Below are 12870 nucleotides of genomic sequence, written 5' to 3' on the forward strand. Positions count from 1 at the left end.
TAGAACTAAGATAAGCAGAATTTATTGTACAAGCCTCCATATGCAACAAAAACTTGTGGCTAAACCTGTGAGGAAACCAAACCTGACTTATTTTACCAGTTGGCTACTTTCTTATTTTAGAGTTTTAAAGGGGTTCTCTTAATCCCAAAAGATAAACAGGATATCAAGTATTTTGTATACAATAGGAATTAAAAAAACAAAACAAAAAAGGCTTTGCAAAGAAAAATTGGGAAAAATGTTGCCTTGATTGTAAGATGTAGACATTCCATAAACTTCAGTATAATGACTAGAAACTCCAGAATATCTCTTAGTCAAATGCATTTAGAATTACCTGACTTGCTAAAAAGCCAGCAGTTGCTTGGACTCATATTTGTGGAGTCTCCAGCTACCATGTAGATACTTATGTATACACTTGCAGTTTTTACTGGATTGAGGGAATTAATGCTATTGATGAAGGAGGCAGCCACATACCATCCTTGAAAATTCAGGGGAGTAGTGATTGTTTCCCAGGAAGTAATGGTAGAAGATAACTCTCCCATTACATTGTGGGGCAGGAGGGGTGGTAATCTAAAGCTGTGCAAAACATAATTGTTCAGGCCTGTAAAATCCATAAACTTTAACATTCAAAGAACATAACAGAATTGGAATTCCATCCTAATTCAGGATAGGTTCAAGATCCTATATAAGTACTTTGCATAAATAGGCTCAGATACTGATAATACAGTTATTCATTCTGGAACAGGACTGTTTTTTCATCAGTCCCATCACCATGTTTTAAGTGTTATTTTGTAGTTCTACCAGCACATATCTGATGTTAAAATGCACAATTTCTGTGAAGAATTATGTTAAAATTCGACTACCCTATAAGGTAAATATATTTTAATGTTCATTTGGAAAACATAATTTTGAAGAAAAAGCTAAGCCATATACCTCTAAAATTACATCCACTATCACTTATCTATATATAAATGCAAAGACTATGCACATAAACATGTATCCCAGAATGTACAGTTCACTGTAAACTTTTCAATGGAAAACCTGAATTTGTCAAAGAAATCTCCTGGGGGAAAATAAATCATTTTCAATTAAACCTGCATTAGAAAGGGTCCTCATGAACAGGACACAATTTTTAGTCTGCCTGATCCAGAGCAGAGACCTAAAACTGAGTTTCCAGACTGCAGTGCTTTGACCTATGAACTATTAGTTATTTTGGGGTCAATCTTTCTTAATCTCTCCTGTTGGAGCTGTTTTTCAGTAAATTAATAATTAAGTATTCACAGGCCAATGTGAAAGAGACTGACAGAGAAAAATGGCATGGGTACTTATGCAGAAAATACTGTCAGGCAGAGAAGGGTTTGACCCCAAATTTCCTAGATTGCACGGAAGGGCCTTAGCCTCTTAGAGATGAGGTATGGATGGGGTAGGGCGGGGCACTTTTTGTGCATAATAATTAACAAGGTCTCAGTTCCATCCCAGTAAGAAAATGGGGAAGTTTTTGAAACTTTGAAAACTTTCATAGTTTCATAGTTTCTAGGGTCGGAAGGGACCTGAGCAGATCATCAAGTCCGACCCCCTGCCATGGCAGGAAAGAGTACTAGGGTCAATCAACCCCAGCAAAGTGGTCATCTAGCCTCCTCTTAAAGACCCCAGGGTAGGCGCCAGCACCACTTCTCTTGGAAGTTGGTTCCAGATCTTTAACTTTTATAGGATGGAAAAATAATTTTGGACCCAGCTCTAATTACAATCTCATTTACCATACAATTAAGCAAAGGCTGTTTTGCAGGGTATATTTAAATATTAGTTATGGAACACACCCAATTTATTTTAAACTTTGAAAATAACATTTAGAATAATGAATGTATGACTACAGCTTACCTATGAGAGACAGCTCCCCAAGCACCATGCTTATTTGTTAGTATGTTGAGTATCTTTTGTTTCAGCTGGTTGGCTGTTACATGATCTCGATGCTTAGCAGCACTGATAAGATGGTCACACATCTTTTCCTCTTCTCTTCTGTCAGCAGCATATTGGGCACACTGTGACTAAAAATAAAAAGTACATATTGTATATAATAGAATCATTTAGAAACTGTCCTATCTTGTTTAGAAATAATTTTCATAATCTAAAAATGTCCTCTCTACCTGCAACTCAGGTAGAGAGCTCTTTGAAGTGCTCATTAAAATTAGTATTTCTCTGTAAGCAAGAAGCAGTTTCCCATTCAGACAAAGGTCTAAAACAGAAATGCAACATTTAGTTTTACAGTCTTTAATTGAATTAGCTGTATTAAACACTTCATGACACAAGAGCAAAGTTAAAGTTTAAAATTAAGTAATTTAAAGCCAAGAAATGCAGAATGATGATGAAAATGCATTGAATTCTACATCTCTTTGGTTAGGCCTTAAAATTGGCCAGTTTTTTTATTTTAAAAAAGTAACCCAAAATCTGCATTTTTCCATGATCAAAATGAATCACCACTACACACACACACACACACACACACACACACATTACTGGTGTTTCATTTTAATCACAGAAAAATGTGGATTTTTGATTACTTTTTTAAATCTGAAAATTGGGGCTCTTTTTTTAATCTGAGAAAACCAGGATCCCTGTCCATGACACAATACAATACAGGCTGGAAATTTTTAACAATGTAAGAAGTGCCATACTGGGTCAGACCAAAACTCCATCTTGCCTAGTATTCTGTGGCAGGAATGGATGTTTTGGGCTAGGTCAGAGCCTCCCAAATTCTGACAGATTGTACACCACCAATTTAAAATGATACAACCTTAAGTACCACCAGCAAATATTTGTCATATAAAATAATTATAATAAATCTGTTAACATGTACCACTGACAGGTTGTCTGCATACTATTAGTGGTCACAGATTGGGAACTGCTGGGCTAGGGATAGAAGTTACACATAAACTGGTTTAAATGATCAGAAACTGGTTTACACATGTAACACAACATAAGTTCAGTGCACATAAACCAGTTTCAAAATGGCTGAAGCTGGTTTAAGATAAACCGGGTTGAACGCAGTATCAGACTTAACTGATTTGAGTCAAACTGGTTTATGCAATTTCTGTCCCAGACCCCTTCCTGGTTTAAGTTAAACCAGAGTCCTCCAAGCATCCCAGCATGCTCTGCAGCCCTGGACTGCAGCAGGGCTGGCCCTGACCCTCTGCTTTCTAGCCTAAGCGGGGGGTGGGGGGGCGGGATGTGGCCAGATGTGTCCCAGCATGGCCACATTAAGGCAAAGTGTGCAGGGAGGGGGTTAGTTCTTCCCTCCCCCCACTGCAACTTGGGTCTGCCTGTCTGTGGGCAAGCAGCAGAGGTGGAATCTGGGACTGGCAGACCCCAGCTGTGGTCCCTGTGGTCAGAAGGGAGAGAGGGAGGGATTAACACCCTCCCTCCCTGCCTGCCTCCTTTCCCTTAATGGGGCCGTGCTGGGACGGTGTCTAGCCACACCCCCATCCCTACCATTGAAACAGTGAGGGGGGGCAGCAGCCTCTGTCAAGGTACCCCAGGGAGCGTAAGCACGGAGGGGGTTTATTCCCCACTTCCTTCTCTGTTCCACTGGTAGTGACCACAGCCATCCCAGTATGGCTCAGTTAAGGCTAAGGAGGGGTTAATTCCCACTGCCCTCCCACCAGGGGACTGCATCCAGGGTGGGGCAGCCCCCTTCTTCCCCCCTTGCCACCGTGGGGCAGGGAGGGGGGCTCTGTGTGGAGCTGCCCAGCTCCACAGGGAGACTATTCCCCTTCCTCCTCCTCCCCCTACCCCACTGCCATGGGGTAGGGCAGGGGCCTTTGTGTGGTGCTTGACGGGGATTTTTCCCCTTTGTCCTTCTCCTTCTCCCAGCTACTACGGGGTGGGGAACAGGGCTCTGTGTGCTGCTGCCTGACCCGGCCTAGCCTAAGTGTGGGGAGCATCTGTCACTGAGGTGCAGCCTCTGAAAGGGTCCTGCTTCCACAGCCCGGGCCAGCCCTGCTTAGCTCTCACCAAAATAGCTGCATGGTGGGGCCGGCCTGGGCCCCTGCATCAATAGCTCAGTGACAGAGAAGCTGAACCCTGTTAATGATAGCAGCCTGGCCTGGCAAGCACAGGTGGTGGCTGGCCAAGCAGCAGGCTATCCAGACTGCCTCAGAGGCACCACAGGGGCTCATGTGTCCACACTGAGCCCCCACGCTGGGCGGCTGCCGGGCTCCAGGCCTGCCAGGCTCTAGGCCTGAGCTGGCCTGGGTAGCCCACAGCCTGGTCAGCCACTGCCCACACACATTGGGCCAGGCTGCTCTCACTGACAGGGCTTAGCTTCCCTGTCACAGCCACAGCTGCTGGGGCCTGGGCTGGCCCTGCCATGTGGCTGCCTCGGCTGAGGCTGAGCAGGGCCAACCTAGCCTGTGGGTACAGGGCCCTTTCCAGTAGCTGCAGCTCAGTGACAAACACTCCCTATGCCCAGGCTTGGCTGGGCTGGGCAGCTCAACAACAGAGCCCTCCTCCCCACCCCATGGTAGCAGGGGGTGGGGGGAAGGAGGAAGAAGAGTCCCCCTCTGGGACTGGGCAGCGCTGCACAGAATTCCCCTTCCTGCCCCGTGGCAGTGGGGGAGAGGGAGGAGGGGGAAGAGTCCCCCTCTGGGGCCAGGCAGTGGGGCTGCATGCCTGGATTGCTCCTGGCTGTCAGGAAGCTGCTGCAGTGAGCAGGGCTTTTCCTCTGCTCCTCCTCCCCCACCACAGGGGTCTGGACATGCTTCCTCTTCCCTCACACTCTGAACCTTGCACACCAAGACCACCAGGTCCACCCCCCTTAGAGGAAGGCTGTCCAACTGGTAACCCATGAGAAATTAATTTGAGTCCCCTAAGCTCTCATTTGGCTACCACTCCACCACTGCTCTAGCTACAATAGCAGCCAGAGTCTCCAGGCTCTTCCCTCCCTCCTCCAGCTGCCACTTCCTGCCTTTACATGAGGGGGTGAGGCCAAGGCTGCACTGTGGGGGGAAGAATGCAGCCAGAAGTGGGGCAAGGGGGTGTCCAATGGCATTCAGTGCAGCACTGGAGACGGCGGGGGAATGACTGTGTAGCATGCTTAATGTGGTCCATACCATGTGCAGTTCCTGGGGGCTTAGAAGTTGAACAGCCCTACTATAGAGGAAGAGCATTGAATCACATATATCAAGAGTGATCTATCCTCACCCTAGCATCCATAATTATTGATAGAGGAATGACAAAAGATACATCTCTGGCTATCATATTTAAAAGTAAACAGCCTGAGAACCTAACCCACAACCTTCACGTTATCAGCAATATACAAAGTTACTGAATCTTACATATGGAAATACAGTCTTTTAAAGTCTCCATGAGATCTACAAATCCAATAAACTATAACTTGAAAAAAATACTCGGAACAGTTTTATCATTATGAATGTTAACAGCTGAATCCCATCAAGCTTGAAATGTTATGTATATTTTCTAATCTCCATGTATTACAATACAGATGTAATTTACAAAGTTTTTCCAAGTAAAGCACAGTTATAGCAAGAAATTTATTATAAATATTTGTAACTCAAAAAGAACCTAGAATGAATAATTTGATCCATTTTTTTCAAGATCCAGTTCTCAACTAAATGCTATTGAAATTGCTCTTCCATTAGATTGCTTCTAAAAAGACTTCACTGTCAAAACACTTTGTTGACTTTAGTTACTTTTCCTAATCCTTTTGTCCTTCTTGTGTTTCTCAGATATATTTTTCATTTTCATAACAAATACAATTCAAATTCAGTTTCTTTTCTTAATACTCTTCCTAGCAGAGATCTGTTAGCAAAGCCTCAACAGGGCAAAAGGATCCTTTGCAATTAAAATAAAACCCTCAATAGCACAGTGTTCTTACAGAGACATATCAGAAAAGCATCAGTACATTCAAATTATTTTGAATAAATTACATTATCTAATGAGTCTCTGCAATTACAATTTCCCAATAAAATCCTTCCTTTTAAAACTAAATGTTCTTCAATTTATGTGTTGTACAATAATTCATTGTGGCTCATTTTAGAACACATTCAACCAAGATTTAATGCCAGCTAAACAGTGTAGTATATAATATTTATCATAACAGCATTACAATTAAGCTAACCTTATATTGGAGACAGTTTATGGCATTTCATGCATTCAGGTGGTTGAACTTCTATACACCAGCATTTTTATTACATTTCATGCCTGCATTTAGTAAGATTTTAACTAAATCTTCTATATTTAAACTAATATTGAAAATCATTTGCTTCAAAAAGGAATGACCATTACATTACTTCATAAAGGGTTAATTCATTTTTCAATTTATCTTCTTGTACAGGGAAGCACCAATTAGTACAATGATCTGCCTCAGTAATGAGGTTAATATTTCATCAGCTCATTGGACAGTAAAATTAAATTTTCATTTTTCTTCCTGAACAATTACAGAGGCTAACAAAATGAAAGTTAACTGTGAAGTAACCACTCTAGGACATCCTCCCCCTCAAAAAACACCCCCAAAATGGGAAAAAAACAAACAAATCAGACTTTCTCTGATAACAGTCAGAACCACAGGACAGAATTCACCAATTTTAATTTGACATGCCATTATACCCCTCCCACCCCCAAGTACACCCACAAAACCAAGATATCAGGAGGTAAGTGACTGCATTGGTAATAATATCATACTTTTTAGAAATAAAAGGAAAACACCCATTCACTTTTACCTGCTGTGACCAAAGATTAGCACACACACAAAAAAGCAGAATATCAACAGCAACAACAAAGTTTAACAGATTGAAACTTATTCAGAATTTAAAATACAATGGACATTTCAAAAATGTTTTGCAGTCACTATTTAAGTGGGATGCATGATAATATATTATAATGCATATAGAACGTTATTGCACTACAGGATGTAAGACAGTTTCCAGCATGTGAGTACAATTTAATTTTGTATATATCAGATTCATATCTAATACTTTATTTATATTTCCTAATTTTCTTTTACTTGAATTGCTTACAGATTTTATTTTTCCCTGTAAAACAGAGAATTTCACAGAGTTTCTTTTCTTGTGACAAATAAAGAGAATGAAAATTTTCATATATGAGAAATGTCTTGGTTTCTTTACTGGAAAATAAGATTGACTTAAGGCTGTTCCTTTAGGGAATTTAGTTAATATTCTAAATCTTATTTGCTAACAGAAGCTGGAAGCTAATTGAATATTCTCATTTTGTCTAGAGTTCTGACAGATCTTATACTTCAACATATTCTTCAAAGAGCAGATAACTCAATCTTCTATTGTCATCTTAGGTTACCGCAAGATGCCCTGATAAATATCAAATGTTATTTATTGTTGAGGCAATATGAAATTTCACTCTGACATACACTTAATTGTAAATGTGATTTTATCTAAGTTTAAAATATCTAGTATATGCCTGGTAATAAAGTTGTTGCAATCCCATATGACAAGTGTCTGCTGTCTGGCCTGACAAAATGAAGTAAAGGTTATGTGTATTCAAAATGACAACAGATATCTCTGTGTCTCATACTTTTCAGCTAGGTCAAGGAGCACAAGAACTAGTACATCAAAGTGTAGGTTTAAGAGAGCTGCTTCAATGAGATAAAAACCTCATCAAAACTGAGATTACTGGATTCTATTTCTAGCCACAAGGTGCTTGTTGGCATTCTCTGACAGATGAATAAGTTATTTATTATCTTGTATGCTACTGAGTAAATCTATCCTAATTCTACTGCCAAGCCACCCAACATTAAAATATATATGTGCATGAATGTGTGTGTGCATATGCATAAATACATACACAAGAAAAAATTAAGAAGGATAAGAACTACTGGTGTTAAAATATTAAATATATACAATAAAACACAACAAAACATACTGGGCACAGCTACACATGCATATTAATGTGCGTCAATAAACTTCAGAGTTTATTGTGCCAGAGTTTACTGCTCTTGGGTGCATGCCTTCATGTATACCTAGAACCACAGCTGCTGAGCCAGGTTGGAGCTGCCCCAGCTGGTAGGAGGACTGGGGGGGCAGCCTGGTGCTGCTCCCTGGCTCAATGTGCTGCAGGGGTAGGTAGTCACTACACTGAAGGACCCCCATGCCCCAGCCAGCCCAGCAGCATCTACACATGAGCTGCTGTGGAGGTTTTTACTCTGCAGCAGGATAGTACTTGTAAATACATGGATTTACAAGTACTATCCTGCTGTGCAGTAAATTTATTTACTGTAGCCTGAGGTGGACATGTAGACATGAGACATTTACTTCACTTTTAATTAATTTACTGCGCAATGAATGTCTCATATAGACTGTCTGATAAAAAGTAAATCAAACAATTTAATTTTAGCATTGTATCAAAACATTTTTAATAGGAACATGATTAATCCCACAATTACAACAAGTAACCAAAATAAACATATATGTTTAAAATACCTTATTTGCATTTTACTGTACATCGCCTTTAATACCATAACTTGAGTTGGATTTCAACCACTCTGGATAAAGTAATTCATTGCACATTCCTTTTGTAAGGCAGAGCTGATTACATTAGTAAATGTTATAGAACCCACCTACTGCTTTTATTCTTCCAAAATAAAATGGAATAAAGCATTTTAATCATTATCTTATCTTCAGCAGTTAATGACTTACTTGTTTAGGGAAAATGCTTATTATCATTATGTTTCAATTTATGAGTTATGCACAAATAAATAAAATTAAAAAGCACTAATAGTAAATATTTTAGTAAATTGTGAATTACTATTATATCAGAAATATTTGTTTTTCTAGATTTACTTCAGGCATACTAACTTTTTTTTTTTTTTTTACTGACCTTATATTCTGTTTAAAGAAACAGATAAAGTAGTTGCACTACTAATGTTCTTTGCATCACTAGTTGCAATAAATCAGGAAAGGTCTCCATGAACCTTAAGAATCTGCCATATCAAGTAAGTAGGCAACCTGAGTAAGGGGTTTCTTCAAGCTGTAAATGTTTCCATGGATTTCAGGGAGGGAATGAAAAAATAAACTAGTTCTTTGTGTTTTACATTTACCAAAGCTTTTAAAAGCTGGTTTTGAAATGCCTTCCATGTAAATTTGTCTCCTCTGAAAAAAGTTGTTATTGTATGAGGTTACAGTCTAGGTGATAGCTGAGTAAAAACAGAAAACAGGAATTCAGCCACAGGCTTACCTCAAACTCTGCATGTTTGTGTACGTCTTCAGCTCTTTGTCGGTTCAAAATAAATTCTGCCTCGTTTGCTACTCGTACTATGTGGTCTTTCATTGCATGGCACAGTAATCTAAAAGCAAAACAAACCTTGAAATTAATCTTTGTATTTGGCTTTCTGCAAAATAATAATAATAATAATAATTCTATATAAAATGGAAGACGTTTAATAGTCACTAATTTAATATAACCTGCATATTAATTTACATTTGTAATAAATGTTTTCAGAAGATGCTAGTGTTTGTAAAATTTCAGACAAAATTCATTATGATAAAAAGGTTTATGTAATTTACTATAAGGCCAGAGAGTTTACTATGATAGCTAAAGAGAAAGTTATTTATAGAAGAGCTGTCTTATGGACCACCTCATATGGATGTATCAGCAACAAACATAGTCTAAATACAAGAAATATTTTCACTGGGACAGTTGCTTACACAGTACAGGTATCTTCTCTAGTTAATGAAATCTTAAAAAAAATGGAATTAATTTATTTTTCATTTTTATTTATACCAGCATCAGAAAATGAGTACATGGAATATTTAGAATTGGAAAAACTTTTAAGTGCTACCATTATCAAAAATCCCACTATTGCCAATCACAAACATCCTTAAATCATGTGGCACATCTTCAAAACCATACTATTAAAAAAACAGTAAAATTATAAAAAATATCCTTACATAGTTCTTACTGAATCCTTAGGACATGTCCCCATAAGCAGGAACCTGCATTTCCCTGGGGACAAGTAACAGTGGCACTCGTTGTGCCACTGCTACTTGTCCCCAAGGAATGCCCATGCCGTGCACACTCTGGCGTGTGGCAAGTTGCCCCAGGTGGGATACAGGGAGGCAGCCCCAGCAGCCTTACCAAGGGTCCTGGAAGCCTTTGAGAGCTGCAGCCATGGTGCTCCTACAGCAGAGAGCCTAGGCAGCAACTGGAGCTTGGCTCCAGCTGTCCAGGCTACATTTATGGAGATACCACTGTATGAGCTACCCTGGTTTTTGTAGGCATGGATTTTTTTTTACCCCAGGATCTCCTAGGTTGAATCCCACCCCCTGGAAAGTAGCAGCGTGGGAAATGCCTGCATAGGTAGCATGTGGTGCTGCATACAACACATCCACACTCATCTGGACATGCACTTAGGGTGAAACCAATTCATATTTTCAAGGTTTTCCTCTGTGCCCATGAGGGATGGAAACTTTCTTTAAAAATGAAAATAAAAATTAAATTATAACGTATTTTTACTTAACAATATGATTCAGTGAACTTGGAATTCAACAAAAACACCAAATAGTGAAGTACTTGTAATGAAATTTCAGGAATTGATATATTTGAATAGAGCGATTCTACTCGGCATTCATGAGGCCTCATTTGGACTACTGGATCCAGTTTTTCATAGATTGTATGGCCAGAAGGGATCTTGGAAGATCATTGGGTCCAGCCCCCTGCACCAAGCAGGAAAGATATCTGGTGACCCAGCAAGGTGACTGTCTGGTCTCTTGAAGATTTCCAAGGGTAGGTGATTGCACCACCTCTGGAGGGAGCTTATTCCACAGTCTGGACACCCTGACTGTGAAGATTTTTCCTAATGTTGAGCCTGAATCGATCTTCCAGGAGTTTGTGGCCATTACTCCTGGTTTTCCACTTGGGTGCTCCAGTGAACAGTTGCTCACCAAGCCCTTAATGTATTCCCGTAGCGTAGTGGTAAGCTGCTACCAGGTCCCCTCTCAGCCTTCTTTTCCTCAGGCCAAAGAGCCCCAGATCCCTTAGCCTTTCCTCATATGGCTTGCCTTTTAAAACTCAGATCATACGGGTGGCTCTTCTTTAGACTCTCTCAAGTTTGTCCACGTCCTTGTTGACGTGCAGTGCTCAGAACTGGTCGCAGTACTCCAGCTGGAGTCCCACCAGTGCTGAGTAGAGTGGAAGAATCACCTCCTTGGTCTTGCTGGAGATGCATTGATTGAAGCATGCCAGAGTATTATTTGCCCTACTGGCTACAACATCGCGCTGCCAGCTCACATTCGTACTGTGGTCTATTATTACCCCCAGGTTCCTTTCATTTGTGGTGCTAGTCAGTTTGGTGCTGCCAAGCCTGTAGGGGTGTTGGGGGTTGCTTGTCCCAAGGTGGAGCACTTTACATTTCTCAACATTGAACTTCATCAGGTTCCAATTTACCCAACTTGCTAGCCTATGTCAACCTGTAGCTGTAGCCTATCTTCAAGCATGACCGTGCTTCCCCACAACTTGGTACTGTCCGCAAACTTGGCCAGTGAGCTCTTCACCCCCATGTACAAATTGTTACTAAAGATGTTGAAAAGTATTGGATTGAGCACTGACCCCTGTGGGACACCACTGTCCACTTCTTGCCAGGATGACATGGATCTGTTAGCTATAACTCTCTGGGTCCTATCCTGCAGCCAGTCTCTTACCCACCTGACTGTCTTGGAGTTTAACCCACAATCCTCCACTTTTGTTGTGAGGACATTGTGCCATACTAGATCAAAGGCCTTTTGGAAGTCAAGGTATACAATGTCAACCTGCTCTCTCATGTCCAGATGGCAAGTTACCTAGTTGTAGAAGGAGATGAGGTTGGTAAGGCAAGACCTGCCCGCTACGAAGCCAAGCTGGCCGTCTTTCAGAATCATACCTTCTTCAAGCTTATTGCAGACAGACTCCTTGATGTACTTTTCTAGGATTTTCCCTAGGATAGAAGTTAGGCTGATTGGCCTATAGTCACCTCCCTCCTGCCCTTCTTGTGGCTGGCAACAGTGGTCCTCTTCCAGTCCTCAGGGACTTCTCCAGAGCACGAGTTCTGGAAGACGTCTGTGAGGGGTTCTGGAATGACTTCGGTCAACTACTTCAGCACTCTCAGATGAAGATCCTCCAGTCCTACTGATCTGAATATGTCTAACTGTATTAACTGGTCATACACCAATTCTACGGCAATAGTAGGAAGGTGATTATTCCTACCGTGCTCATCCTCTACTCTACCTGGCATGGGTTTCCCTTTGGTTTGGTGAAATATCAAGGCAAAATAGTCATTCAGGAGTTCAGCTTTCTCCTGGGTGCCAGTAACCAGCTCTCCTGAGTTGCTGAGCAATGGCCCCACACTCCCATTTGTTTTCCCTCTGTTCCCTATGTACCTAAAGAAGGACTTCTTGTTGTCCTTGATTCCCATTGCTAATCTAAGTTTGGTCACCACTTTAGCCTTTCTAATCTGTGCCCTGAAAATGCGGGCTGTCACAGAATAGTTCTCATTGGGGCCCGCCTTGAGCTTCCATTGTTTATAGGCCTCTTTCTTCTTTCTTGAGAGAATCATTATTTCCCTGTTTAGCCAAGAGGGATTCCCAGCCCTTCTGTTACCTTTTCTCTGCATGGGAATGGACTTCCTTTGTGCTTCAAGGATTGTGTCCTTAAAAAACAACTGCTCTTCATGCACACCTTTTGCCTTCGGTCCCTGGTCCTGTAGCCTTTGCCTCGCCAGTGACCTAAGCTTGTTGAAATTTGCATTTTTGAAGTTCAAAACTTCAATCCTGCTATCTGATTTGTCTGCCTTATGTTGGACAGTGAACATGATGGTGTCATGGTTGCTGTCACTCAGACTTCCCTCTATATTTAAGT

General features: G+C 41.0%; 1 protein-coding gene across 12 annotated transcripts in view; it reads right to left on the bottom strand.

The window, feature by feature from the left end:
- The window catches only part of NBEA (neurobeachin), an 835610-nt gene that overhangs the window by 367264 nt on the left and 455476 nt on the right, over positions 1 to 12870 (bottom strand). For all 12 annotated transcript variants that reach the window (XM_090027554.1, XM_090027509.1, XM_090027581.1 and 9 more), the window contains 2 exons: positions 9217 to 9325; positions 1876 to 2042 (listed from right to left, as the gene is read on the bottom strand). In XM_090027554.1, the coding sequence (XP_089883680.1) occupies positions 1876 to 2042; positions 9217 to 9325 (276 nt within the window). The remainder of the gene's footprint in view (positions 1 to 1875; positions 2043 to 9216; positions 9326 to 12870) is intronic.

This window comes from Crocodylus siamensis, chromosome 1, assembly GCF_052110815.1.
Source record: "Crocodylus siamensis isolate JL-2025a chromosome 1, ASM5211081v1, whole genome shotgun sequence".
In the NCBI taxonomy this organism is placed as follows: Eukaryota; Metazoa; Chordata; order Crocodylia; family Crocodylidae; genus Crocodylus; species Crocodylus siamensis.